We start from the raw sequence: 25,200 nt of genomic DNA on the forward strand, positions 1-25,200 counted from the left end.
TGGTAAATTCAAAGCCAGCCTATGCTACACGAGACTGTCTCAGACAACAACAGAAGCCCAGGGGGGTTGGAGGTAACTCAGTTGGTACAGTGCCTGCATTATGAGCACTCGGGTAGGATTTGCTGAAGGAGAGCAGTAACTGGCGACTGCTTTTGTTCCAGAGATGCAAAACCACAAACATCGGGCCCTATGTGGCTAATGTGCTTAATTCTTTAACAGTTTAACCTCGGAACTGCTCTCTTTTGTAACATATTGCTTTAAAATAGTCTCATTGTCAGGAGACATATTTCATTTGGAAAGTTATAATGTTTCTTTTTAACTTTGATGAAGAATTTTGGATAATTAGGAAGCCACACATAAGATTGTTTTGAATCATAGGAAAACTGTATGTATTAAAGTGAACATTTTAGTTTTAGTTATTCTGGGTTTTTAGTTATTTGTTATTTGACTATTGTTTCTTTTTGCAGACCAATTTGGTAGCTTCTGGTGCTAATGAATCTGAAATCTACATTTGGGATTTAAACAATTTTGCAACTCCAATGACACCAGGGGCCAAAACACAGGTATAACATTAATTGTTGATCAGTGTAAGCAAAGAAATCAAGCCAGTCTTTTAAACGTATTCATGATGGTTTTAAGTATTTGAATGCAAACTAGTACTTAAATATCATTAAATTCCTTGTGGCATAGTAAAGTACTGATAAATATGTTTCTCTTGTAAGGTGGAGGCAGGAGGATTGCCTTGAGTTTGAAGTCCTCAGGAATATAGAATGAGACTTTATCTAAACTAAAGTGTTGCTGGGTATGGTAGCACAGGCCTTTAACCCTAACACTCAGCAGGAAGAGGCAGGCAGATCTCTGGGAGTTCAAGGCCAGCCTGGTCTACAGAGTGAGTTCCAGAGCAGCTAGGGCTACATAGTGAGACCCTGTCTCAAAAAATAAAACAACTACAGTCTTTCTACAAGGTATCTTAATGTGTAGATGCCCACTTTTACTGGCTGTTGGAACTGCTCCTGCCGTTTTGAAGTCTTGAAAGGTAGCTTTAATGATATAGTCTGCTACTTATAAAGGCGTTTCCCCCAGTAGTCCAGCCTCGCATTTTTGTCCTTTCTGATTCTAGGTCACATTCATTAGCCATCCATATTGTAGTTTGTGGTCTATCTTTTTTTTTTTTTTTTTTAAAATACATTTATTTATTATGTATACAATATTCTGTCTGTGTGTATGCCTGCAGGCCAGAAGAGGGCACCAGACCCCATTACTGATGGTTGTGAGCCACCATGTGGTTGCTGGGAATTGAACTCAGAACCTTTGGAAGAGCAGGCAACGCTCTTAACCTCTGAGCCATCTCTCCAGCCCTGTGGTCTATCTTTTAACAGCTGCAAATAAAGAAATGGCTTAGTTTATAGCAAGAATCAGCAAATACTTGTTGGACGAGACAATATTAAACAACACAAAGTAGTTGGAGCTGTGCAGATCTGTATTTTAAACAATGCCTGGCTGTGGATCTAATTTCTAAGTAATGGATTTTATTTTTTTTAAAGATTTATTTATGCACACCTGCAGGCCAGAAGAGGGCACCAGATCTTATTACAGATGGTTGTGAGCCACTACTTGGTTGCTGGGAATTGAACTCAAGACCTTTAGACAAGCGGGAGGTGCTCTTAACCACTGAGCCATCTCTCCAGCCCAGTAATAGATTTCAAAAAAAGAAAAAAGAAAAGCTAAAGGGTCAGGCAGGCATGATGGTCCACCTTTAACCCCTGAACTCAGGAAGTAGAGGCTGGTGGATCTCTGTGAGTTCCAGGCTGGCCAGAGGTACATACTTGAGACCTGTCTGTCTCAAGAAAAAATAAAGACAGAAAAAATTATAAATGAAGAATAAGAATTTATGATTAAATTTAATTTTTAGTTTTTTGAGACAGGGTCTTACTATGTAGCTCTCTCTGGCTGTCCTGAAACTCAAGGCTGGCCTTGAACTCAGAAATTGACCTGTCTCCAGAGTGCTGGGACTAAAGGTGTGTGCTACCACACTTGGCTTTATAATTAAATTTGAATATTGTAATGTCCTAGTCTGTTGCTGGGGTTAGACACTGCCCAAAACCAATTTGGGAAAGAAAGGATTTATGTCACTTACAGGTCCCGATCAAAGTCCGTCATCTCTGGAGGTCAAGTGGCTTGGTCAATTACTTTCCTTCTATAGCCTAGACCCACGTGTCCAGGGAGGTACGTCCCCCTGTGGCCTGGGCACCCCACATCAGTCAGCAGCCAGAAAGTGTACAGATACACCCTCAGAGCCAGCTGATAGAGGTAGTTCTCCAGTTTTGGCTCTTCCCAGCGACTTCAGACTGTCAGTTTGACAAAACCAACAGCACAGCATGGAGATGGTTTTTAATGGTCTGTTCCTTAACAGCCGCCAGAAGACATCAGCTGCATTGCATGGAACAGGCAAGTCCAGCATATTTTAGCATCAGCAAGTCCCAGTGGCCGGGCAACTGTGTGGGATCTTAGGAAAAATGAGCCGATCATCAAAGTCAGTGATCACAGTAACAGAGTAAGTATAGGGTTGACTTGTGATGGACATGAGTGCTTCTGCTGTGTACCCTGGGGCTTGTTTCAAGAAATCAAGGCTTTGTAAAATTAAAATTGTCTTTTTATCAATGACTTAATAGTGGGATGAATGCCCCCTTCCCCTTAGTGACAGTAATTAAATACCCAGTAAACCATGTTGGGTATGTTTTTTTATTATTTATTTATTTTATTTTATTTTATTTCATTATTTTGATTTTTCGAGACAGAATTTCTCTGTGTAGATTTGGAGCCTGCCCTGGAACTCACTCTGTAGACCAGGCTGGCCTCGAACTCACAGAGCTCTGCCTGGCTCTGCCTCCAAAGATTAAATGTGTGCTCCTCCACCTCCTGGCTTGTTTTTTATTTTTTTAAGCACTTTATTTTGTAATTTTATGTGCATGTGTGTGTACATGTGGGTGCATATGTGCCATGAAGCACATGTTGTGTTCAGAGGACAACTTTTGGAATCAGGTGGGTCTCAGAGATCAAACTCAGGTTGAAGTGGACTTAGTGAGAGGCACATTTGCCCAGTGAGCCATTTTGGTGGCCTAATTTTCTCTCTCTCTCTCTCTCTCTCTCTCTCTCTCTCTCTCTCTGCTTTCCCTCCCTCCCTCTCTTTTTCTTTCTTTCTTAAAACTTAAAAAATACTTATATCACACTTATTTTTTTTTGTTTGTTTGTTTTTCTGTTTTTGGCGATTATTTGAGCATTCACGCTCCATTGTGCACGTTTGTGCTGGTTCAAGGACAATTTGCATGACTTAGTTTTCTCCTTCTTTCATAAGGGTCCCAGAGATTATACTGAGGTCTTCAGGTTGATAGTAAGTGCCTTTATGTGCTGAGCCATGGTGCCCACCCTGGTTAGAGATTTTCTAAAATGAGAGTGCCTAAGTCAGAATGTGTATATCATTTAAAAACACCACGGAACTGTTGAAAAGAGCCTTCCTCCAGATTACCATAGTGTCAGTGGACCAGAAATTTTAAAACCCAAGTTCCAGTGGGACAAAGCATGCAAAAATAGTTTTAGTCATTATGTAGACTGTATTAGAAATGAGTCATTGTACTATATTATAATATATATTATAAATACTAGAATGGTCATTCCCAATAATAGTAATGTCTCATTGTCTCTGGAAACTTTAGATGGCTAAGATATTTTTTGTTTTTTTTTTTCTTTTTTTGAGGAAAGGTAGAAGGCTTTAGTTTTTAGTTGAGAATCTTATTTTTAGTTTTGAAAGTCTTATATTTTAAGTTTGTATAAATTATTCTTAGTTACAGTATTGATAGTGGAATTCATTTTAGAATTATTTTGACTCTGAATTGCTTTATGTGTATCAAGTAGATAAATAAGAAATATCAAATGCTTAAAACTGTTTAGTAACATTTAAAAGGTTCAGAACTAATCTCAGCCGATGCATTTTCCTGTTTATTTTAGTGGTGACATAGCCCTCAAATTTTAGGTCTGATTCTCATAATGTAACATGATTGCTAAGATGTGGCCTTCCCTGTCTGCAGATGCACTGCTCTGGGCTGGCGTGGCACCCAGACGTTGCTACGCAGATGGTCCTGGCCTCTGAGGACGATCGATTACCCGTGGTCCAGATGTGGGACCTTCGATTTGCCGCCTCTCCTATCCGGGTTCTGGAAAATCATGCCAGGTACCATACTACTGTTTCAAGGAACTTCGTTTCTTTATTTTTAAATCCTAAAATGTAATTACTACTTTTTATTTTAAACAGTAGTCGGGATTTTTACTCTAAAATGGTAGATAGATCATATCATGCTAACATGAATCCTTTGTTAAAGTATTCTTCACCACTTTCTTTAAAACAATTAAGCCAAGCATAGAAATGTGTGTCTATAATCCCAGCACTTGGCAGTTCAAGGCCATCTTCAGCTACATAGTGCATTCAGGAAATTAAAATCACCTAAAATAGTGGGTAAAAATTGGAGTCTATTAAATCTTGACATTGATTATACAATTAGATCCATATTAGTCATCATACTTAAGAAAATTTGATGCCATATAGCAACAGTTTAGAAACTGGTTTTATTCTATTTTACTTTAAAAGCAAATATTTTTGAGAAATTAGGTGATCTGCTTTCAGTTTGCAGTAATATATTGAGTAGATATTTTGAAAAATGGGAATTTTCTCATGTCTTAGTGTCTTTGTATTTCATTAATTTGGCAAATTTCCTATCAGTAATACCTATTTAGTAGCAAATTTAAGTAAATTAGTTCAATGTGTTTAAATAAGAAAATCCCTTTTAATATTATACTAGTTTCTAGCCAGGTGGTGGTGGCACACATCTTTAATCCCAGCACTCAGGAGGCAGAGGCAGGAGGATAGCCGGGTCTACAGAGAGAGTCCCAGGACAGCTAGGACTTTAACACAGAGAAACGTGTCTCAAAAAACCAACCAACCAAACAAACAAACAAAGAAAATGTACTAGTTTCTAAGTAGGACTTCCTGTTTAGTGACATGTGACTGAACTTTTAAGTCCTTTCCCCCCTTCTCCTATCTGAAGTTTGTGAAGTTTCTGAAGTTTGTGGTCTGTCTGTAAGTTGCTCATAAAGGAGAAGAATTTGGCCAGAACCAATTTCTCCTTAAATGTTATATTTTAGTCTAGTTTTTAGTAGAAAAAAAGATGCTTTTGAGGAGCCTTAATATTTTTCTTATTTTATTTAAGGTTGAGTGTATTAATGTATACAGTAAAACACACAAAATTCTCACCTGTTTTAATTGCTTTCTTATCGCTGGGAAAATACACACAACCAAGGCAACTTATAAAAGAAAGCATTTAGTTGGGGGCTTGTTCAGTTTCAGAGGCAAGTCCATGACGATCATGGTGAGGAGCATGGCAGCAGGTATGGTGCTGGAGCAGGGGCTGAGCGCTCACACCTGATCCTTAGACAACAGACTGGGCCTGACCTCAAAGCCTGTCCCAGTGATAAACCTTCTCCAACAAGGCAGCACGTCCTAATCCTTCCCAGATGGTTCCAGCAGTTGGGGACCTTTTATTCAGACATGAGCCTATGGGGGCCATTCTCATCCAAACCACTACACTAACTGCAGGGAACTTGCATTGTAGAAGGAATAAAGATAACTCTTCCATAACAGACAGTGTGCAACCATTGTACATGGCACCTTAATCAATCCTCATAACAGAATAACTGGAGAAACTGCCATTGCATGTCTTACAGGCCAGAAATTGAAGGTTAAACTTGTCCAAAGTCAGCCCAAACACTGATCTCAGAGTTTTTACCACAGAGCTTGGGAATGGACCATCATAATTTAGCAAAGCACAGTGCTAGATGACAGAAACAATCTTAGTTGGCAGTTTTCTTGTTCTTGTAAGTGGTAGATTACTTGATTATTTGGTCTCCTCCAGCCTTATAATTCTATGTTTCTTTAAAATCTGACCTTATATATTAATAATAGCATAATATATAATTTATTGAGCTGGAGAGATAACTCAGTAGTTAAGAACACTTGTTGCTCTTCCAGAGGACCTGAGTTTATTTCCCAGCACCCAAATAGCAGCTCACAATCTGTAACTCTAGCTCCAGGGGAGTCTGATGCCCCTGCACTCTCATGCACAGGCACGTGTGCACACACACACACACACATAATTTAAAAACATTTTTTTCTAAATGAACAAACTTTGGCTATTAGTTGTTGTATTGTTGCTGTGTCAAAGATCAAACTTAGGGCCTTGTATATACTAAGCAAGAGTTTACCACTGAGCAAAATACTCAGGCCTCTAATTATATGGTCTTAAGAAATACCCAAACTTAATTCTGCTTTCTCATAGAATCTCTGAGTAGGTATGATTATAGAAAAGACAAAATGATTAATGCTCACTTTCTCTAAATAATTGAGTACAGAAGATTGTTGAAGAAGCTGCGGGCCTCTTCCCACAGCCCGGCTCCCGGCCGCCTGGCTAGCTTATGCCCCAAAAATAACAACACAGAAACTGTATTCTTTTTTTTTTAAATATATCTATTTATTTATTTATTTATTTATTTATTTATTTATTTATTTGTTTATTTATTAAGTATACAATATTCTGTCTGCATATATGCCTGCAGGCCAGAAGAGGGCACCAGATCTCATTACAGATGGTTGTGAGCCACCATGTGGTTGCTGGGAATTGAACTCAGGACCTTTGGAAGAGCAGACAATGCTCTTAACCGCTGAGCCATCTCGCCAGCCTCCAAACTGTATTCTTTTAAACACTGCCTGGCCCATTTCTATTAATGTGTGTAGCACCTTGAGGTGCGCTTACCAGGAAGAGTCTAGCCTACGTCCATCCTGGGTCGGAGACTTCATCACGTCTGCCCTGGGGAGCAGAGCTATGGCGTCTCAGCTCACTTCCCTTCTTCCCAGCATTCTGTTCTGTTTACTCCACCCACCTATGTTCTAACCTACCAGGGCCAAGCAGTTTCTTTATTAATTAACCAATGACCTTCCTCCATCAGAAGATTGTGTGTGCTAGGGGAGGTGCAGGCATGTTTGTGGCAGCCAGAAGTCATGCCTAATGGCTTTCTGAGCATTCCTCAGCCATGCAGTTTTTAGACACTGTACCTGGAGTCCCCATTGGATCTTTAGCTGTTAGGTGAGCTCTGTGGGTCTGCCTTTCTCCATCCCCAGATGGGATTACAAATGTGTGCTCCCATTCCTGGCTTTGTATGCATGTGAGTGTGGGTGTGGGGCATGGACCCGCTCCATATACTGTGGAGGTCAGCATAGCATGTGGTGGTCAGTGTCGCCTCTCACGGAACCCAGGGATTGAACCTAGGTCATAGACCTTTACCTGCTGAGCCATCTCAGTGGTCTGTCTTAGACATGTATATGGCAAGCACCTCACTACTGAGCCGTCTTCCTATCCCAAGGATTACACTGTGCATAGCCCAAGGATACACTGTATTTCCGTTATATTGACATAAAAATATCCCTTTAATATAGTGATCTATAAAACCATGTTTCTAGACTTTAGAGCTTAATATTTCTTTAAAAAATATCTAAATTTTTCTTTTCATTATACTCAATAAAGACTACTTCCTGGTAACAGAAGCCAAAAACAGGACTGCGGATGGAGGCTGGCAGGAGAGCGCTGGCCTCCCACGTATGAGGCTTAGTTTGATTTTTTTTTTTTGAGACAAGATTTGTCTGTATGTAGACCAAGTTGGACTGAAACTCCCAGAGATCCATTTGGTCCTGTCATATGAGTCTGGGATTAAAGGTTTGCACTGCCCGCATCACCCAGCTCTATGAGGGGTTTTTATCCATGGGCTTTCTCATAAAACCTGGCCTGGGACCGAGTACTCCACAGCCCCTGTTGTTGGGCACTCACTCTCGTTTCTGCCCCTCTGCACTGTGCATGGTGTTGAACAGTCTTGTGTCTTTGTAGCACACATGTTCCTGAATTATTGTATGGTGTTGAACAGCCTGTGTCTTTGTAGCACACATGTTCCTGAATTACTGTATGGTGTTGAACAGCCTGTGTCTTTGTAGCACACATGTTCCTGAATTACTGTATGGTGTTGAACAGCCTGTGTCTTTGTAGCACACATGTTCCTGAATTATTGTATGGTGTTGAACAGCCTGTGTCTTTGTAGCACACATGTTACTGAATTACTGTGAGTCATACTCAGACCTGCTGTCTGGGCATCTCCTGGGCCTGCACAGCAGTGATTGGAAATTTGTTTTCCTCAAGATTGAACATTTCAGCGAGGTGGTGACGCACGCCTTTAACCCCAGTACTTGAGAGGCAGAGGCAGGTGAATCTCTGTGAGTTCGAGGCCAGTCTGGTCTACAAGAGCTAGTTCCAAGACAGGCTCCAAAGCTACAGAGAAACCCTGTCTTGGGATTGAGCATTTTCTCATCATTTTGTGGTCTCCCACCAGTCTGCTCTTCTTTTTTAAGCTAACAGTTTGAACTAGTAAGCAGACTAGTATGCGACTGTATCTTGTTCTCACTTGTTCCTCTCTCCCACTGTGTTTTTATAGGGGAATTTTGGCAATTGCTTGGAGCATGGCTGATCCTGAGTTGTTACTAAGCTGTGGAAAAGATGCTAAGATTCTGTGCTCCAACCCTAACACTGGAGAGGTAGGACAAGGAACACTTCAACTTTTCAGCACTCTTGACACTTTATTTCCATTTTATCAGCCATTTCCATATGGTTTTAAGCCCACAATTGTAATTTAATTAAGCCCACTGGAGGAGGCTCTGAGATGCTAACCCATCAGATCTCTGTCTGGAACATTCTCCGGCTCATGTCCTTTAATGTTTAAAATTAGTCTTTCTCTGTTGGGACATAGTCTAGCTACAGCCTTTTAAAAAATGATTTATTTTTATTATATGTGCATTGGTGTTTTGCCTGCATGTGTGCCTGTGTGAGGGTGTTGGACCTGGGGTTACAAACAGTTGTGGCTGCCATGTTGGAGCTGGGAACTGAACCCAGGTCATCTGGAAGAGCAGCCAGTGCGCTCATCTGCTGAGCCATCTCTCCAGACCCTAGTTACAGCCTTATACCCTTTGCCTTTCCTCTATTAAAGTGTATTATTGCAGGTGCTTTTGTAGGTGTTTTGATGCTAGGCGTGTGGCTCAGAAGTCAAGAAGTTGCTTGTTAGCTTGTGAAAGTCCTAGGCTTCATTTCCAGCCCCGTTAAAAACAAACAAACAAAACCCCACAGTCTTCCAGCTGGCAAGATGGCTCAGCAGTAAAGTCTGGGAACCTGAGTTTGATTCCTGGAACCCACATGAACAGGATGCAGTGGCTCCTGCAGTGAGACTGGAAGCAGGACCGCCTAGATGCTCATGAGTCAGCCATGGCAGAGACAGTAAGGTGGAACTGACTCGTGAAAGTTGTCTCTGCGTGTGTACTGTAACATATGCTGCCACACTTACCATCACACACATACAGAGGAATAAATGAAAAGACAAAAAATGTTTTAATAGGTTTTGTTCTTTTAGCTGTTGAACATTGAACTTAGGGCCTCAAGTACAGTAATTCTGATAGCTTTATTTTCAATTTCGTGTGTGTGTGCATATGTTCATGTCAAAGTGCATGAGCACTTAGTGCTTATGATCTGGCTGAGAAATCGATAGTGTGTTAGTTGTGTCTCTGCGTGTTTTCTGAGATGGAGTCTCATTGACGTCCCTGAGTGGCTGGTCAGCTAATGCAGTAGTCCTCCTGCCTCTGGCTCCCCAGCTGTATGTCTGTAGCGAGCACCAGACCTGACTGTCCCTGTGGCTGCAGGGACCTGACCAGCAGGCCTCACGCTTGCGCAGCACACATTTTACACATGGCGCTGTCTCCCTGGCCCTGTAAGAGCATTTGTAAAGTTTTCTCGTGTTCTCTTCCTTCTGTAGGAAACTTAGAGGAGCTTTTGTTAGGATTCTTCAATAAGAAGAATGAGATAGGCATGTTTGCTTTTGTGGCTAAAAGCCGGATTTGTCACTGAGTTCTTTCTAACTTTGGTTTAAAGTTTGGTTTTCAAATGACCTAATTATAGTTCTTTGGATCTTGCCATGCCTAAGCAGTTGAACACAGTAGCGCTAGAATTTGGTAAAATGTTCTGGCCTTTCCAGCTTGTCTCCTCCTGCCATTTTAGGAAAAGAAATACTGACTAGCATTCCTGTTACAGTGGACCATCCCGGGGACACTGCACCGTAGCAGTGGGCCATCCCGGGGACTGACACCGCACTGTGGTGGTGGACTGTCCCGGGGACCACTACACTTTAAGAAGAACTCGCCATTGGTTTTCTTAGCTAAAGCCTTTTCTAAAGTAAATGTTCAGCTGTTCTTACTGCCAACATTACTTATTTTGGTTATGTTCTGGCTGCACCTTTTTCTAACTTGTGTTTATTTTGTTGGACTAGGTATTGTATGAACTTCCCACCAACACACAGTGGTGCTTTGATATCCAGTGGTGTCCTCGAAATCCTGCTGTCCTGTCAGCTGCTTCCTTTGATGGACGGATCAGTGTTTATTCTATCATGGGAGGGAGCATAGACGGTTTAAGGCAAAAACAAGTTGACAAGGTAATAGGAGTATTCAGGCTTTTATAACTGAGAAAAATAACCGCCTTGTATAATTACTTTTACAGTGCTGCTCTGCTGGATAATTGACACTTCTATGTATGATTTGAAAAATTGTTACTTAGTTTATGTAGGTGGCTAACTCATACTTCTTTGAAAATAGCTTTCATCATCTTTTGGGAATCTCGATCCCTTCGGCACAGGACAGCCCCTTCCTCCGTTACAAATCCCACAGCAGACCGTCACTCAGCACAGCATAGTGCTCCCCCTGAAGAAGCCACCCAAGTGGGTCCGAAGGCCTGTCGGTGCTTCCTTCTCAGTAGGTGGATTTCGTTTTTATGGTTCAGTGTGGCATATTAGCCGAGACATTGTGGGGCAGCACAGAGGACATTGCGTCCAGGGAGGCTTGTGAAAACTGAAAAGAACTGTTGGAGGTGTGGGAGGTGTGTCAGAGATCTCCATACAGTTCTTTATTTTGGCAGGCTTATAGTACGTTCACTTTGGGGGCACGGTTTAGTGACTGATGAGTTTGTTTCTTCTCACAGTTTGGAGGGAAACTGGTGACTTTTGAGCATGCTAAAGTGCAGCCTCAGCAGGGAGCAGAGCCGCAGCAGCAGCGGCAGCACGTGTTCATCAGCCAGGTGGTGACGGAGAAGGACTTCCTGAGCCGCTCGGAGCAGCTGCAGCAGGTTGTGCAGTCCCAGAGTTTCACCAGTTACTGCCAGAGGAAGATCGATGCGTCTCAGACTGAGTTTGAGAAGAACGTGTGGTCCTTCTTGAAGGTGAAGTTGGGTTTATTAATTTCTGTTTCTGCATGTCTTCATGCATGCTCCTTTTACAGCGAGCATATTCACCTGCTCAGCCATCCCTCTGGCCCTAAGGTTGGTTTTATTTCATTACTGATAACTGTTCCTATGATAATCTAAGTCTGTCTTCCTTCTGAAGACATAGTATGACTTCAGAAATGCATGACGAAATTCAAGAAACCCAAGCTGGGCACAGTAACAGACCCCTGTAATGCCAACACTCAGGGATCTGAGCTGAGGCCAAACTGATCTTATAAAGAGAGCACAGCCTAATCTCTCACACCATTATAAGCTAAATAGTGTGAAGATACATTTAAGGGGGAGAGACACTATTCAACAGATTTTTACAATTAGAACACGAAAGCTGCTGTAATAAAAACATAAACTATTTGGTGTCTGTAGCCAGTCTGGTTAGTGGACATGGGAAGAGAGGAATGAGAGGGAGAGGTTAGATTCTTTTTTCGTCCTGCTGCTACAGAAGAGTCAAGGGAAAAAAACGTCTTTTGACTAATTCTCTTCACAGCAGACTGTTTTGCTTTCATAGATGTTTCTTGATACCAAATTTTCCAAGAAAAAACAATCTTGAATACAATAAGGTTAAATTTTATAATTGCAGAAATTATAATTTGTTAGGTAGAGGTAAATTTTGTTTCTGTTTGAAACGGGGCCTCTCACCTTGTGGTTCTTGCTCACGTGAAATGCGCTCTGTTGACTGGCAGGCCTCGGATCCACTGTCCGCCTTCCTTGTGCTGCGACGAAGGTGTGTGCCGCCTCACCCAGCTTCGGTGTGAAATTTTAAAACTGATTTGGGATATTGAATACTGTATACACTGTTTTACTTTCTCATAGAAGCTTTGAACATGAATTACTTTGTATTTAACACAATTCTAGTTAAAAACAAGCCCATTTATCCTGAATGGTATGTTACTCACTTGCCTGCTCTTAGGAACCAACTCCTCTATCCGTGCAACAGGATGGTCTGTAATCCCAGCAGCTGAGCAGTAGAGGAACTTAAAAGCTTATCATTGCTACAGAGAGAGTTTAAATTTGAGACTTGGGCTGTGTGAGACCCTAGTCTCAAACAAGCAAAAAACTAGTTTTTAAAAATGTTATTTGGAAAGCCAGGTAGTAGTGACTCACTTTAATCCCAGCACTTGAGAGGCAGAGGCAGGTGGATCTCTCAGTACTAGGCCAGTCTGGTCTTAGGAGCAAGTTCTAGATCGACCAAGGCCTCTCTAATGAGACTGTGTCTCAAATAAACCACCCTAGTACAGGAGAGATGGCTCCCTAGTTAAAGGTATATGCTGCTTTTCTAGACCTAAGTGGGGTCCCAGCACCCATGTTGGGGAGCTCAGAACCACCTGTATCTCCAGCTGTAGGAACTAGGTGCCGCCCTCTGACCTCTGCCAGCACTGTAGTCAGTGTGCACAAACCAGCGCTCACGCATATACACGCTTGCATATCTAAAAAGCCAGTTGTGAAAGCTAAGTTCTTTTTGCACAGTGAATTTTCAGGATTTTTATAGACTTTAGATTTTTTTTAGTAATTTGATTTAGAATTTAGTCAATTCTTATAAAAACTAGGTTTTAAGTGCAGGTCTTTATTTGAAGCTCATGTCTCTTTTCACAGGTAAACTTTGAGGACGACTCTCGTGGGAAATACCTCGAGCTTCTCGGCTACAGAAGAGAAGATCTGGGGAAGAAGGTAAGCTCACACAGACGATCCTGTGCTGTGGTGGGCTGTCTGTTTATAGAGTTGTCACAGGTGTTCTCAGATCAGTCACAGACATTTCATAACTGGTACCTGTCACCAGCGTTTTCAATGTGAAACTCCACTTCGGCCAGAACCACCTTTAATCCAGCCACTGTCAGGGATAGTTTGTCACACACCGGGGTGTTTATTAAGGTGTGTCACAGTGGCCTGGCAGCGGAAGGGTGGCGGGGACTGGCTTAAGGGAAGAACACTGTCAGGACAACCGCGCTCTTCCAGCCTCGCTAGACTGATGTCTTAGCCTGAAACTTTTGTTTTTGAGACAGAGTTTCTCTGTTTAGTCCTGGCTGACGTAGATCAATTTGTACACCAGGTTGACCTCAAACTCAGAGATCTGCCTTTTCTTTTTCCTGAGTGCTGGGATTGAAGGCGTGTGCCAGGTCACCACTGCCCAGCTAGCATGAAATTCTTAAATGGCTTATTGTTGACCAGTAACAGGTATCTGGAGCAGGATGAATTTTTGTCACTAAGTAAACAAGGTCTAAGTAGTTTGCTTCGTAGTTTAACTTTTGAAAGAAAGAATTCCCTTTTTGAAAGAGAAAACCACATTAGCATTTTGTAGTCTTCATGTGTCAGTGTTGACATCAGCGTCAGTAGCAGTAAAAACGGTGGAAGCCTCTAGAACGCTGTCCTGTTCTCAGACCCTTCACCTCTGTTGATGGAAACTAAAGCTTTCTGTAGCATTTCACAGCTGCCTGAATGGCGCGGGCTGCTTCTGGTGCTGTTGAGGTGTGTGCACCTCTGAGGGCAGCCACACTGCTAGTGTCTTCGCTTACTCCTTTAAAGTGTTAGGGTTTATTTGATTTCCTTATTAGCCATAACTCCTTGATGCTCTGATTTTTCTAAGTTTTCAGAAGAAAACTTAAAGTTTTGCTTGTATGTCTGAAAGCAAAACAATTAGGAAATACAATCATTATCAAAATACTTCTAAAACAATTCATTCTATATTGAGTACCTGATAAAAAGTACTTGTAAGCCAGGTGTGCAAGTCTTTAACCCTAGCACTCAGGAGGCAGAGCCAATAAATCACCATGAGTTCCAGGCCAGCCAGGGTGACATAGTGAGGTCCGGTCTTAGAAAACAAAACAATAAGAAAAAAAATTAACAAGCAAACAAGCAATGATTTATAGTTATTAAAACAACAAGGTCCAAGAACATGTTTCTTTCAAGGTTGATTGTAGGTTAGACAGCAGAGCTAAAGATCAGCTGGACAGTAGAATCCCCTGTAAATGGAGCTAGAACCAGTGAGAACCAGCTGTGTACAGGTGTCTTGCTCTTCCTAAACATACTTCCCCTGATAGGAACTTTTGTGGGGTCTGGCTGAGAATGGAGTAAAGCCGGACCTTGCTGTGCACCTGAATAGAATTGTGTTTAGTAGGTGGTTGTTGTTTTCCTTTCAGATTGCTTTGGCCTTGAACAAAGTGGATGGATCCGATGTGGTAAGAAGGCCTTTAAACAGCTTTCTCCTGAGAGTTTGGTTAGATCCTCACAAGAAGGGTAGTTTGAGAAGCTGATCTGTTTTGTGCCTACTGATTTAGAAAATACCAGTTCCAAGTATTTTAGTAAGTTTATAATTCTCATCTTAAGTTTAGCTGGTAAAGCATGTCTTTTGGTATATTTGAACTTCTTAAAAGGGAAAACTGAACCAATGTCTGCTCAGATAAGGTAAATTGCTTGTATGTCATGTGACATTTGGTAGCCAAAAGAGAAGGTAGTGGTAGTGATCGTTCCTGCTTTCCTTTTAATGTTGTTTCTGGGATAAACTTGCCAGGTTGCTGCTCACGATCAAGCTCTGGATGTGGTTGGTTGGGTCTTTGTCTCTCTTGTTACTAATAACCTTTTAATGCTGCTTTCTTCACCTCCCTCTGTGATTGTTTTATGTACCAAAGGCTCTTAAAGACCCTGACCAAGTAGCACAGAGTGATGGGGAGGAGAGCCCCGCTGCTGGAGAGCAGCTCTTGGGAGAGGTACTTATTTTTATTATATTGGACAATTATGTGATAATTGTGTATCTCACGTGAAAATATGGACTTTTTTGACTACTTGTTGTCAATTATGTTTGAATGTATTTTTTCTCAGGTGTTTTAAGGGTAAGAGTCTATTTATCTTGCCTAACAACAGTATCTCTGCACGCTAGTTCTTTGGCCCAGATTCTTATTACTATGTCTTAAAATTAGTGGTAGTGAGATTTCCTTAGTTGGGTCAGATGGCTGCCAGTATGCTAAACTGACAGAGATTTTACTCAGAAATGCAGTTGCTGTGCATGTCAAGTTAATGCTTTTTTTCTTGACACTTTGATTTGTATAGCCCGCTCTCAGTGAGATGCTTCAAAATTGGTCCTGAACTGGGATACAGCAAAGAATATTTTATAAAACTAAGCTAATTGTGATGACTTAACTATTAGTGTGTCCTTAGCTGTGCTTGGTAATTTCTATAACTAATTGAAAAGAGACCTTGAATACAGAGCTGTGTCATTAATTTATTTCCTTGTGACTCTCTCTTTCTCCCCCCAACTAACAACTAATTCCATAGTTTACTTTTCTTGCTTTCTATTTTATTTCATCTTGGAAAATTAATCAAGTTCTTATGTCTTATCCAACCTTTGACTTTTCCTTTGCCTTTTATGGTAGGGGACTATCTTGACTATGGAATGCTTATAAATAATTCATAAACATATTGGGCTGCTGTAAAGTGATTATGAAATATATTTTCTATTAAAATCAATCTCCCAGAATTTAATAAGGAAATAGAGAACACTGTAAAAAGCTTGCTAAAATTTTGAACTAGTTTTGGAGATACCTAGGAAAATTATAGATACCTGCAAGGGTATTCATTTCTGTATATTAACTATGTACCAACCATCAAATTAAAGTCTATTTGTTCATGTACTCATGAAATAATAGGTGATAAAATACTTAGCCAAACAATAGTCATTGCATATTGTGAAGGCTTGAAACAAACTATGTGTAAGGGGAGAAAATCTTCCCTTTAGTCTTGATGATACTGTTAAATAAAAAAATAATAAGAAAGGCAGCTCCTCTGGCGCAAGAAATCCAGTTAGGTCAAATCAAACCAAATCAAAATGCCCATTGTTTTATTAAGTAAGACGCTCTTGAGTGACTGAGCGCATGGCGGGGAGACAGGAAAGCAGGGAGCACTTACAGACCTGAAAACCACATGTTTCTCCTCTGGGAATCCTACTTAAATACCCTGTGGGAATGGTCAGGACCTGGCATGCTGGGATTTGGAGTCCAGACCAAAGCAACTCCCAGGCCAGGGAGGCTGGTATGGATGCCAGGGGCTGGGGGCTACGCTCCCAACTTAACAGATACTATTTGCTTTTCAGATATGGTACCTTGTACATCCAAGGTTTTCAGTACGTAAGAAATTAAGCATTTGGGGCCCTACTTGTCTCTCAGGAGTTCATAAGTAAAGGTGTGTTAACTGTATGTAGAAAGCACGTTTGAAATGGGAAGATTGTGCTGTTTGTGTCGTCCTAGGGGTTGAGCCCAGGGCCTCACGCACCCCAGGTCCGTGTATCCATACCCGATGTGCGACTCTAGCCTGAAAGTGTCATTCTGTAAATTTAGTAAACAGAGGTAGTGAGGATGGGTGAGGAATGTGAATGCCAGCACTTTCCTAAGGGGAGAAGGAATAGGGTAAAGTGTTAACCAAGTCTAGATGAGCCAGTGCTGTTCTCTGCACAGAATGACTCAGCTTTCACAGTCAGATGTGTGGGCAGAACAAATGTCTGCATGAACGTTTGAGTTCATATCGGATAACTTTGTTTTCATTTCAGAAGAAAGGCTTGGGATGTCTGTACAGAGTATTTATAAAGCTGATTATCCTTAATCTGGAAATCTAAGAAGTTTTGAATTTCAGATCATTTTGTATACTAGACTTTTTCTTTGGGAGCCACCAGCCAGCTCCCAAATCATGACACAGAGACTTCTTACTAGTTACGAATGCTCCGCCTAGCTTGCTAGCTCTTTTACCTTCAATTCACCTGTTTCTCTTTAGCGGCCTTCTGCCTCAGGGCTTATACTTCTGTTTCCTTCTGTACGTCTTCTACTGCTCCTCACGTCTGACTGGCGTCTTGTTCTGGATGTGGGCCTCTTTTTCTCCCCTGTTCTCTTCTTTCCTTGAGCCTAGACTTATCCTCCTGTTTCTTGTCTCTGACAGCCCCATTTATCCTTTCTCTGCCTCCCTATTGGCTGTTCAGCTCTTTATTAAACAGGTGCCTTATGTTGTCAAGGTAAAACAGCAACACATCTTCTCATAATTAAACAAATGCAGTGTAAACAGATGTAACACACTTTTACATAGGGTAATATTCAGCAGCATATACAGATGTGACACTCTTTACATCGTTAAACAGTTAAAGTAATATTCCACAGCAATTTTGTATTTAGATTTTGAATTGAGTCACTCAGTTTGTAACTTTTGTTGTTGTTGTGTGTGTGTGTATTGTCAGACTATGTGCTGTTCAGTATATAACTAATTGAAAGGAAAATGAAATGTATGATTTAATTTGGTTTATTCAAAAACATTCAGATGGTTAAAACAGTGTTTATACTGCTTTGTTGTTGTTCTTTGTGGCATTGGAGACCAACCCTACTTGCGAGAGACATGTACTCTGTAACTGAGCCATACAAAACTCTAGGCTTGCTGTACTTTTGTACTGAGGACACCAAGGGATTTGTTTTTGTGATTCAGCTTGGACAGAAAGATTTTATAGCCAAACCTATACACTGTAATTAAAAATATGTATATTTTGCATTTTGAAGCCACTCAAAGTTGGACGATCTGAAAAATGTTCCTTACTTTTGACAGCAACTTTTCAGGTCTCTGTGACGAGTGTGGACATTTGATTTGGTGTTTCAGATGACTGGGTTTTATTTATGTCTCATGGGAATTAATGCTTTAGAAGTCCAAGATTCTAGTCTACACATAGTTTGGGAACGTTTTGAAACAGCTTGGTGTATCATTGTCTCAGTAGATGAATAATCATATATTTTTTTGACAGTAAATTATTTCAGTTTCATTTTGGCTAAATTGCTGCCTTTTTCATCTCTTTAGCAAATTAAAGAGGAAAAACAGGAGTCTGATTTTCTGCCTTCAGCTGGAGGGACGTTTAACATCTCTGTCAGTGGAGGTAAGTGCTGTTGGCTTTGACTGAAATCTCTTGTAGCCATAAGGAGTCAGCGAAAACAATGCACTGTTGCTTTTTGCTTTTACAAGAGGTCTCTGTAGATGAGTGGTTTTGAGCTTCCAAGACCTGGGAGCTAAGTTATGTGTCAGTAGACATAACTAGAAAGGTGGCATCATGCTGGGCAGGGGTAAGAGAGAACTTTCGTCACTTATGGTCTAACCAGTGTCTTGAAAAGGCTGATGAGTTCTGACACACCTAAGTGATCTTTACTAATACAAAATAAGTTACTCTATATACATTCTGATCCATTTCCATAGCTTCTGTAAATAGTGACAGTTTATTTTAAAAAATTTCATCTGTTAGTAATAAAAAATTAGCATTGTGTTCTCCATTTGCCTGTGTATAAAACCTGGTGTGCACAGTTTTCTAGTAATTGTTTTTAGTAGCAGACTCTATTTAACTTGGATGTTGTGTTTCTTTGTTGCAGATATTGATGGATTAATTACTCGGGCTTTGCTGACGGGCAATTTTGAGAGTGCGGTTGATCTTTGTTTACATGATAACCGAATGGCTGATGCTATTATATTAGCCATAGCAGGTGGACAAGAACTCTTGGCTCAAACACAAAAAAAATACTTTGCAAAATCTCAAAGCAAAATTACCAGGGTATGTTACTTTTTAAAGTAAATAGTAGCAGAGAAACACATACACTCATATACATATATACTTTAAAAATGTTTTCTTTTAGCCAGGTGTGGTGGAACACACCTTTAATCCCCACACTGAGGAGACAGAGGCAGGTGGGTCTCTGGGTTAGAGGACAGTCAGAGACACACAAACCCTGTCTTCAAACCCTGCCCCCCGCAAAAAAAAAATATTTTTCAGATGGTGGATCTTGTTATTAGCTCAGGCTTTCCTCAAATCTTCAGTTCTTCTGCCCTAACCTCATAAGCATTAGAATTACACACTTTTTATCATTCTGATTATGGAGGTAGTATCCTAGTGTTATAGATAATTAAGATACAAAAATTAGCAAAGAATTAAATTTTTCACCCAGAAGTAGTTGTTTGTGCTTTGATGTGATAAAATTCCAGTATTTTGATTCCCTTCCAGAGGTTTAGTCTCAAAAACCTCAAGGTAAAAGTTTTAGTTGTGTCTTAACCGTGTTACGAAGTTCATGTCCGTCTTTCCAGGCCTTTCTGTAGACAGTCAAGATCACATGTACATGTGTGTGTCATTCTCCTTGTAGACACTATCATGGTGCAAGCTTCTTCGTCGTTAAGGACTATTAGAAAGATTCGTAGTTATTCTACAATATTATGATCAGGATGTATTATGTCACTTTACGATTGTTTGGGCTCGTTTTAATGCTTTCCTCATAGACAAACAACATTGTTTTATATGGTGATTGAAACCTTTGTTTTGCCTAAAGATTTGAACAGAGTTTTGATCATTCGGTTACTAGAATTTCTGGCATGGAGGGTCTGAACATTTTCAAGCTTAATGCTGTTTTTCATATTTTAAGAAAATTGTTTTGGAAGCTTTTTGTTTTTTGAGACAGGGTTTCTCTGTGTTAACAGCCTTAACTGTCCTGGAATATGCCACATAGACCAGGCTGGCCTTGAAAGCAGAGATCCTCCTGCCCCAGCTTCCCATGATTAAAGGCCTTGGCCAGCACACCCACCCTGGAAGTTATTTTTCATGGATTATCTCAGTACTGAACCCCAGTGGTGGTTGTCCCCGGTTTCCAAGCTTTGCCTGTGCGCCTCTGTGCTGTCACACTGGCTGCCTTTCAGTTTTGTGTTCCATGCTGTCCTCCTAAGGCTTGAATGCTTTGTAGTTTTTTTAAAAATGACACATGCATGCACATGTGCCACGGCATGAAGTGATTCTCTTCTACCAGGTAGGTCACCAGCCTTGGTCCTCAGGCTTGGCAGCAGACACCCTTTCCCTGCTTTGCCATCTCACTGGCCGCTAGAATGCGTTTTAACTTTCTTTATAAAGTTCATTCCTGCTTGTCCTTCAAATAAAGTCCCTGAACAATTGGACCTAGGAGCATCTTCCTGTTACAATGTTTTGCTAGTATCCTATACTTTTCCCTGACGCCCTTTGTAAAATACATTGATGCCATTTTCTTTTTGAAGGAAAAATAGCATCTGCTATTTGGTTCAAGAATGTTTTTTGCTGGGCAGTGGTGGCACACGCCTTTAATCCCAGCACTTGGGAGGCAGAGGCAGGCGGATCTCTGTGAGTTCGAGACCAGCCTGGTCTACAAGAGCTAGTTCCAGGACAGGCTCCAAAGCCACAGAGAAACCCTGTCTCGAAAAAGAAAAAAAAAATGTTTTTCACTTTACGGCTGTTCGATTTGTCATTAAATCTAAGTAGTTGTGAAAGATCAAGATTGGTAGGTATGGGACCTGATGGCAGTGCTTGCCCTGTGTTAGGTGACAGCGTGCATGCATGACGATTAGACAGTTTGGTCTCGTATAGTAAAGACATCATTATCTGCTTCCCTTTTCAAGCTCATCACTGCTGTGGTGATGAAGAACTGGAAGGAGATTGTTGAGTCCTGTGATCTGAAAAACTGGAGAGAGGCCCTCGCTGCAGTGTTGACTTATGCTAAACCGGATGAATTCTCAGCCCTGTGTGGTAAGAAGCCCCACATGTAACTGTTACATAGGTGGCAGGGTGCGTGGCACAGTTAAGGAGTTTTGCTAGAAATCTTTGCATGTCTAATCTCAAGTAAGAATTATAAAATACAAAGATGGGCTGTGCCTGCTGCTAACTGCTCAGTTGTTTAGCATATTCAAGGCTGTGAATTTGATTCTCAGTAAGAAGAGACAGACAAGATAGACAGAAGAAGGGAGAACAGATAGAAAATGTGTCATTTAGAGATCATATGTTCAGTGATAGTGGTTTTGGGTAGACCAGAATATAAATTTTGCCTCTGCTACTTACAAGCTGTGTGGCCCAGAAAAGATTATTTTCTAAGACTCATTTTTTCATCTGTAATTAGCACATATGCAGTTCTCAATAAATGTTAGTTGGGATCAATTAGTAATGGTAACAGTTAGGTAAGATTGATCATTAGAGGCCAGGGCTAACTTCATGCCTTAGGAAACAAGCTTGCTTGTTGGCGTGGATGTTCACTATATTTTTCTGGATTTTTGTATTTGTAGTACATTTGTAGTGTATTTAGCCACCACTGACGATGTATTCTATATGTGCTATTCAAATTTTCCCCCTTATTGTTTCTTCTGATGTTCTTGATGGAAATCAGTTCTGTAGTTAGAGGTAGAATCTTATATAGTGTATGATATGCTGTCCACCTCCGTTTATTTAACAACCAAATAGTCACTGAGCATTTAGAGTACTTGTGTCTTTTTTCTGGTTCTTACTGATTGTAAAATTTCGTCCATGCCTCTGGAAATGCCACGGAGCTGCTTGCAACCTCATACACAGTGAAGTGGGTGCCATCTTACTTTGTTCTCTTGATTGACAGATCTCTTGGGAGCCAGGCTTGAGAGTGAAAGAGACAGCCTCCTGCAGGCTCAGGCGTGCCTCTGCTATATTTGTGCGGGGAATGTAGAGAAATTGGTTGCTTGTTGGACAAAAGCTCAAGATGGTAGCAATCCCTTGTCTCTCCAGGTTAGTATTTCTGAACAACAGTGCTGACATTTCAGTGTCTTCTCACCCACTTAGGATTACGTTGGACATGCTTCTGTCCAAGAACCTGTTGCTTTCGTCGTTTAGGAGTTCTTTGGTTGGATCATCGTGTGTTTATTGTTATCTTTAAAGAAGCCAGGTGTGACGTGATGGCTCGTAAGATGTAGCAGCTGTCAGGTCCCATCACGTTCTGCAGTCACTGGGGCCGGGAGGTAGCAGAGCATTGAAAGTAGCTCAGAGTTTAGCTGCTTTCTCTCAGACTCCTTCTCCCTCTGGCAGAGAGCAATAGTGAGGCCTGGGAAACAGGAGGCATCCCAGTATCGAGGAGAACATTTATGATCAGAGATCATGAAGTACAGAATGCAGGAACTCAGGTTAGAATCATTACATAGATTAGAAAGGCAAACTGTGGGGACCATGTAGCTTCAACTTTTCCCTAAACAGTTAGTGGGTGAAGTCTTTGGATATTTCAATATAGTAGTTTTTCTCTCTGGATAAACATTTTATCCATAGAGTCAGTGTTTTAAAGATCATTCTTTTGAGACTAAAAGTCAGGTTAAGGGCTGGAGAGATGGCTCAGAGGTTAAGAGCACTGGCTGCTCTTCCAGAGGTTCTGAGTTCAATTCCCAACAACCACATGGTGGCTCACAACCATCTGTAATGAGGTCTGGCGCCCTCTTCTGACATTCGGGCATACATGGCAGAATTTTGTATACATAAGAAATAAATAAATCTTTAAAAAAAAATAAAATAAAATAAAAAAATAAAAGTCAGGTTAAAAAAGCAAGCTTTTCCTTTCAAGTGTTCCCGAGAAGAAAGTGGATTTCACCTGCACACTCCCTCCTCCCATCACAAGGCTCACTCCCCAAGAACAGCTCCACTGCTTTGTCACTGCGTGTATCAGTCAGCTCTGCATTATTGTCATGAAATGGCTGGACAAATTAGCTTTTACCAAAAAAGGGTTTTATTTGGGCTCATGGTTTGGAAATTCTAAGGTTGGGTGGCCCATGGCCTCGGGCTCTGGCAAGGGCAGCATAGGAGCTCATGACGGAGCCGCAGAGAGCAGAAGAGCAACAGAAGGCAACCTTGGCGACAGTCTGTCTCCTCCAGGGGTGCCCATAGTGACCTAAGGCCCCGCCAGTCTTGGGGGGAATGTTAAACTTGAGCAAGCAGTGAGCCCCTGTGGTGGTCATGTGCCTCTGCCGTGAGTGTGTGTGGTAGTGTGTTGTTGCAGGAACTGTGGTGTGCCTCTGCAGTGAGAGTGTGTGGTAGTGTGTTGTTGCAGGAACTGTGGTGTGCCTCTGCAGTGAGTGTGTGTGGTAGTGTGTTGTTGCAGGAACTGTGGTGTGCCTCTGCAGTGAGTGTGTGTGGTAGTGTGTTGTTGCAGGAGCCGTGGTGTGCCATGTTTGCGCATAGCTCCTCTTCTGCTGCTGGGTACCTGCCCAGCACATCAGTTTGGATAATTGTCTGAGATCAGTGGTCAAATGTCTGGCAGGCTGAGGATGCTTAGGACATAATAACCTATGAGTCCTCCATGGGGATCAGGCATCCTCCTCCTCCCTGTTTGCTGTCCATGGGATACAAGCTTCCTCCTCCTCACTGGCCGTCACCTAGATGGTGCTCAGCTATCCCATGCTTTTCAAGTAGGATGTGGACAGGCACTGTCCACTGGGTGTGTTTGGAAATCTGTTCTTTGGAATCTCTGATTGTCTTATTCTATAATTTAGGATCTGATTGAGAAAGTTGTCATCCTCCGAAAAGCTGTGCAGCTCACCCACGCCATGGATACGAATACTGTAGGGGCTCTTCTGGCTGAGAAGATGAGTCAGTATGCCAATTTGTTGGCGGCCCAGGGTAGCATTGCCACAGCCTTGGCGTTTCTGCCTGATAACACCAACCAGGTAATTAAATTCATCTTGGTTTGGTTTAGTTTTTCAAGATAGGGCCCTGGCTATCATGCAACTCACTTTAAACCAGGCTGGCCTCAAATTCAGAGATTCCCTGCCTCTGCCTCCCTACTTCTGGGATTGTGCCACCACACCTGGCTCATTTTTTTTTTTAAAGAATCTCATATACATAGTCACTATGTATAGTTAATATTTGTAAATCTGTTTATTTGTGAATCTTTGTGAGGTCCAGGTTTGAACTTAATGCCTTTTCCTGTTAATTATTTTAAGAATGTCTCTTAATTAATCAGTTGGACCTTTTCCATCACTAGCTGCAGCAGTTGCTTCTCTTTGGAGAGCTTTCATTCAGTTGTGTTTTGTAAGGTAGCCCTGTGATTGTGTACTGTTATTGTGCCATAAAACGACCAAAGAGCAACGATGGTGTGGCATTGAACTGGTGTCCTAACCAAGGGTACCCATAGTGCCAAACCCACCTCAGTGTCTCAGGAGTAGAATGTAGACTCTCGTACTCAGAGCATGCTGTCATACAACTGGATGGATTAACAGTTTCATTTTCTTCCATTGCTTCTACAGCCAAATATCGTGCAGCTGCGTGACAGACTCTGCAGAGCCCAAGGGAAGCCTGCGCCAGGACAGGAATCATCTAAAAGTCCTTATGAGAGGCAGCCACTGTCCAAGGGCAGACCTGGACCAAGTGCTGGCCACCCACAGATGCCCAGAGTTCAGACCCAGCAATATTATCCCCATGTGAGTGATAGGGTTCAGATGATGTGGGAACCTGTGTGCGTCTGTTCTAATGGATGGTTTGAACTGCTCACTAAAAGACATAGCGAAGCCAGGCAGGGCATCTTGTGTCACAGTTACACTCCTGTGCACCTCAGGCGGGTGTTCATGCTCCTCAGAGTCACCTCCTTCATGCAGCTGTCATGTGTTTGTTTAAATTAGTTTTGATCCAGTCCCTCTTCCCTTGTGCCCATCTGCTCTCTAAATGTCTGCTGGACTTAAAGCCTGTAGGTAAAGTGGTGAGGCTGGATAACTCTTTCAACGACTTGATTAACTTTAGGCAGTCTTTTTTGACAGTTCTTTTTTTCCATCGCCAGTTTAAGTTTGCTGTGTGCTCTGTATCCACACAGTCAAGAGTGCGGCAGACAAACATACACCACAGAGAACTAAGGACTGGCTCTGCTGTACATACGAGTACTAATTTTGGCTAGCCTTATGTTTGTGGCACAAAATGTGATTATATTGTTTTTCAGATTTTTTATAAACTATATTTACAGAC

General features: G+C 41.5%; 1 protein-coding gene across 26 annotated transcripts in view; it reads left to right on the top strand.

Moving 5' to 3' along the window:
- Sec31a (SEC31 homolog A, COPII coat complex component) overlaps positions 1-25,200 on the top strand; it is a 58,809-nt gene that overhangs the window by 13,666 nt on the left and 19,943 nt on the right. For 13 of the 26 annotated variants that reach the window (XM_057772786.1, XM_057772792.1, XM_057772794.1 and 10 more), the window contains exons 5-20: positions 468-563; positions 2,414-2,554; positions 4,086-4,228; positions 8,584-8,683; positions 10,459-10,620; positions 10,781-10,936; positions 11,163-11,399; positions 13,053-13,127; positions 14,594-14,632; positions 15,083-15,160; positions 18,273-18,348; positions 18,833-19,011; positions 20,868-20,994; positions 21,848-21,993; positions 23,739-23,912; positions 24,492-24,665. In XM_057772786.1, the coding sequence (XP_057628769.1) occupies positions 468-563; positions 2,414-2,554; positions 4,086-4,228; positions 8,584-8,683; positions 10,459-10,620; positions 10,781-10,936; positions 11,163-11,399; positions 13,053-13,127; positions 14,594-14,632; positions 15,083-15,160; positions 18,273-18,348; positions 18,833-19,011; positions 20,868-20,994; positions 21,848-21,993; positions 23,739-23,912; positions 24,492-24,665 (2,103 nt within the window). The remainder of the gene's footprint in view (positions 1-467; positions 564-2,413; positions 2,555-4,085; positions 4,229-8,583; positions 8,684-10,458; positions 10,621-10,780; positions 10,937-11,162; positions 11,400-13,052; positions 13,128-14,593; positions 14,633-15,082; positions 15,161-18,272; positions 18,349-18,832; positions 19,012-20,867; positions 20,995-21,847; positions 21,994-23,738; positions 23,913-24,491; positions 24,666-25,200) is intronic. The other 13 variants (XM_057772798.1, XM_057772800.1, XM_057772810.1 and 10 more) reach the window with 2 other exon arrangements.

The sequence above is a fragment of the Chionomys nivalis genome, chromosome 6 (genome assembly GCF_950005125.1).
Source record: "Chionomys nivalis chromosome 6, mChiNiv1.1, whole genome shotgun sequence".
Lineage (NCBI taxonomy): Eukaryota > Metazoa > Chordata > Mammalia > Rodentia > Cricetidae > Chionomys > Chionomys nivalis.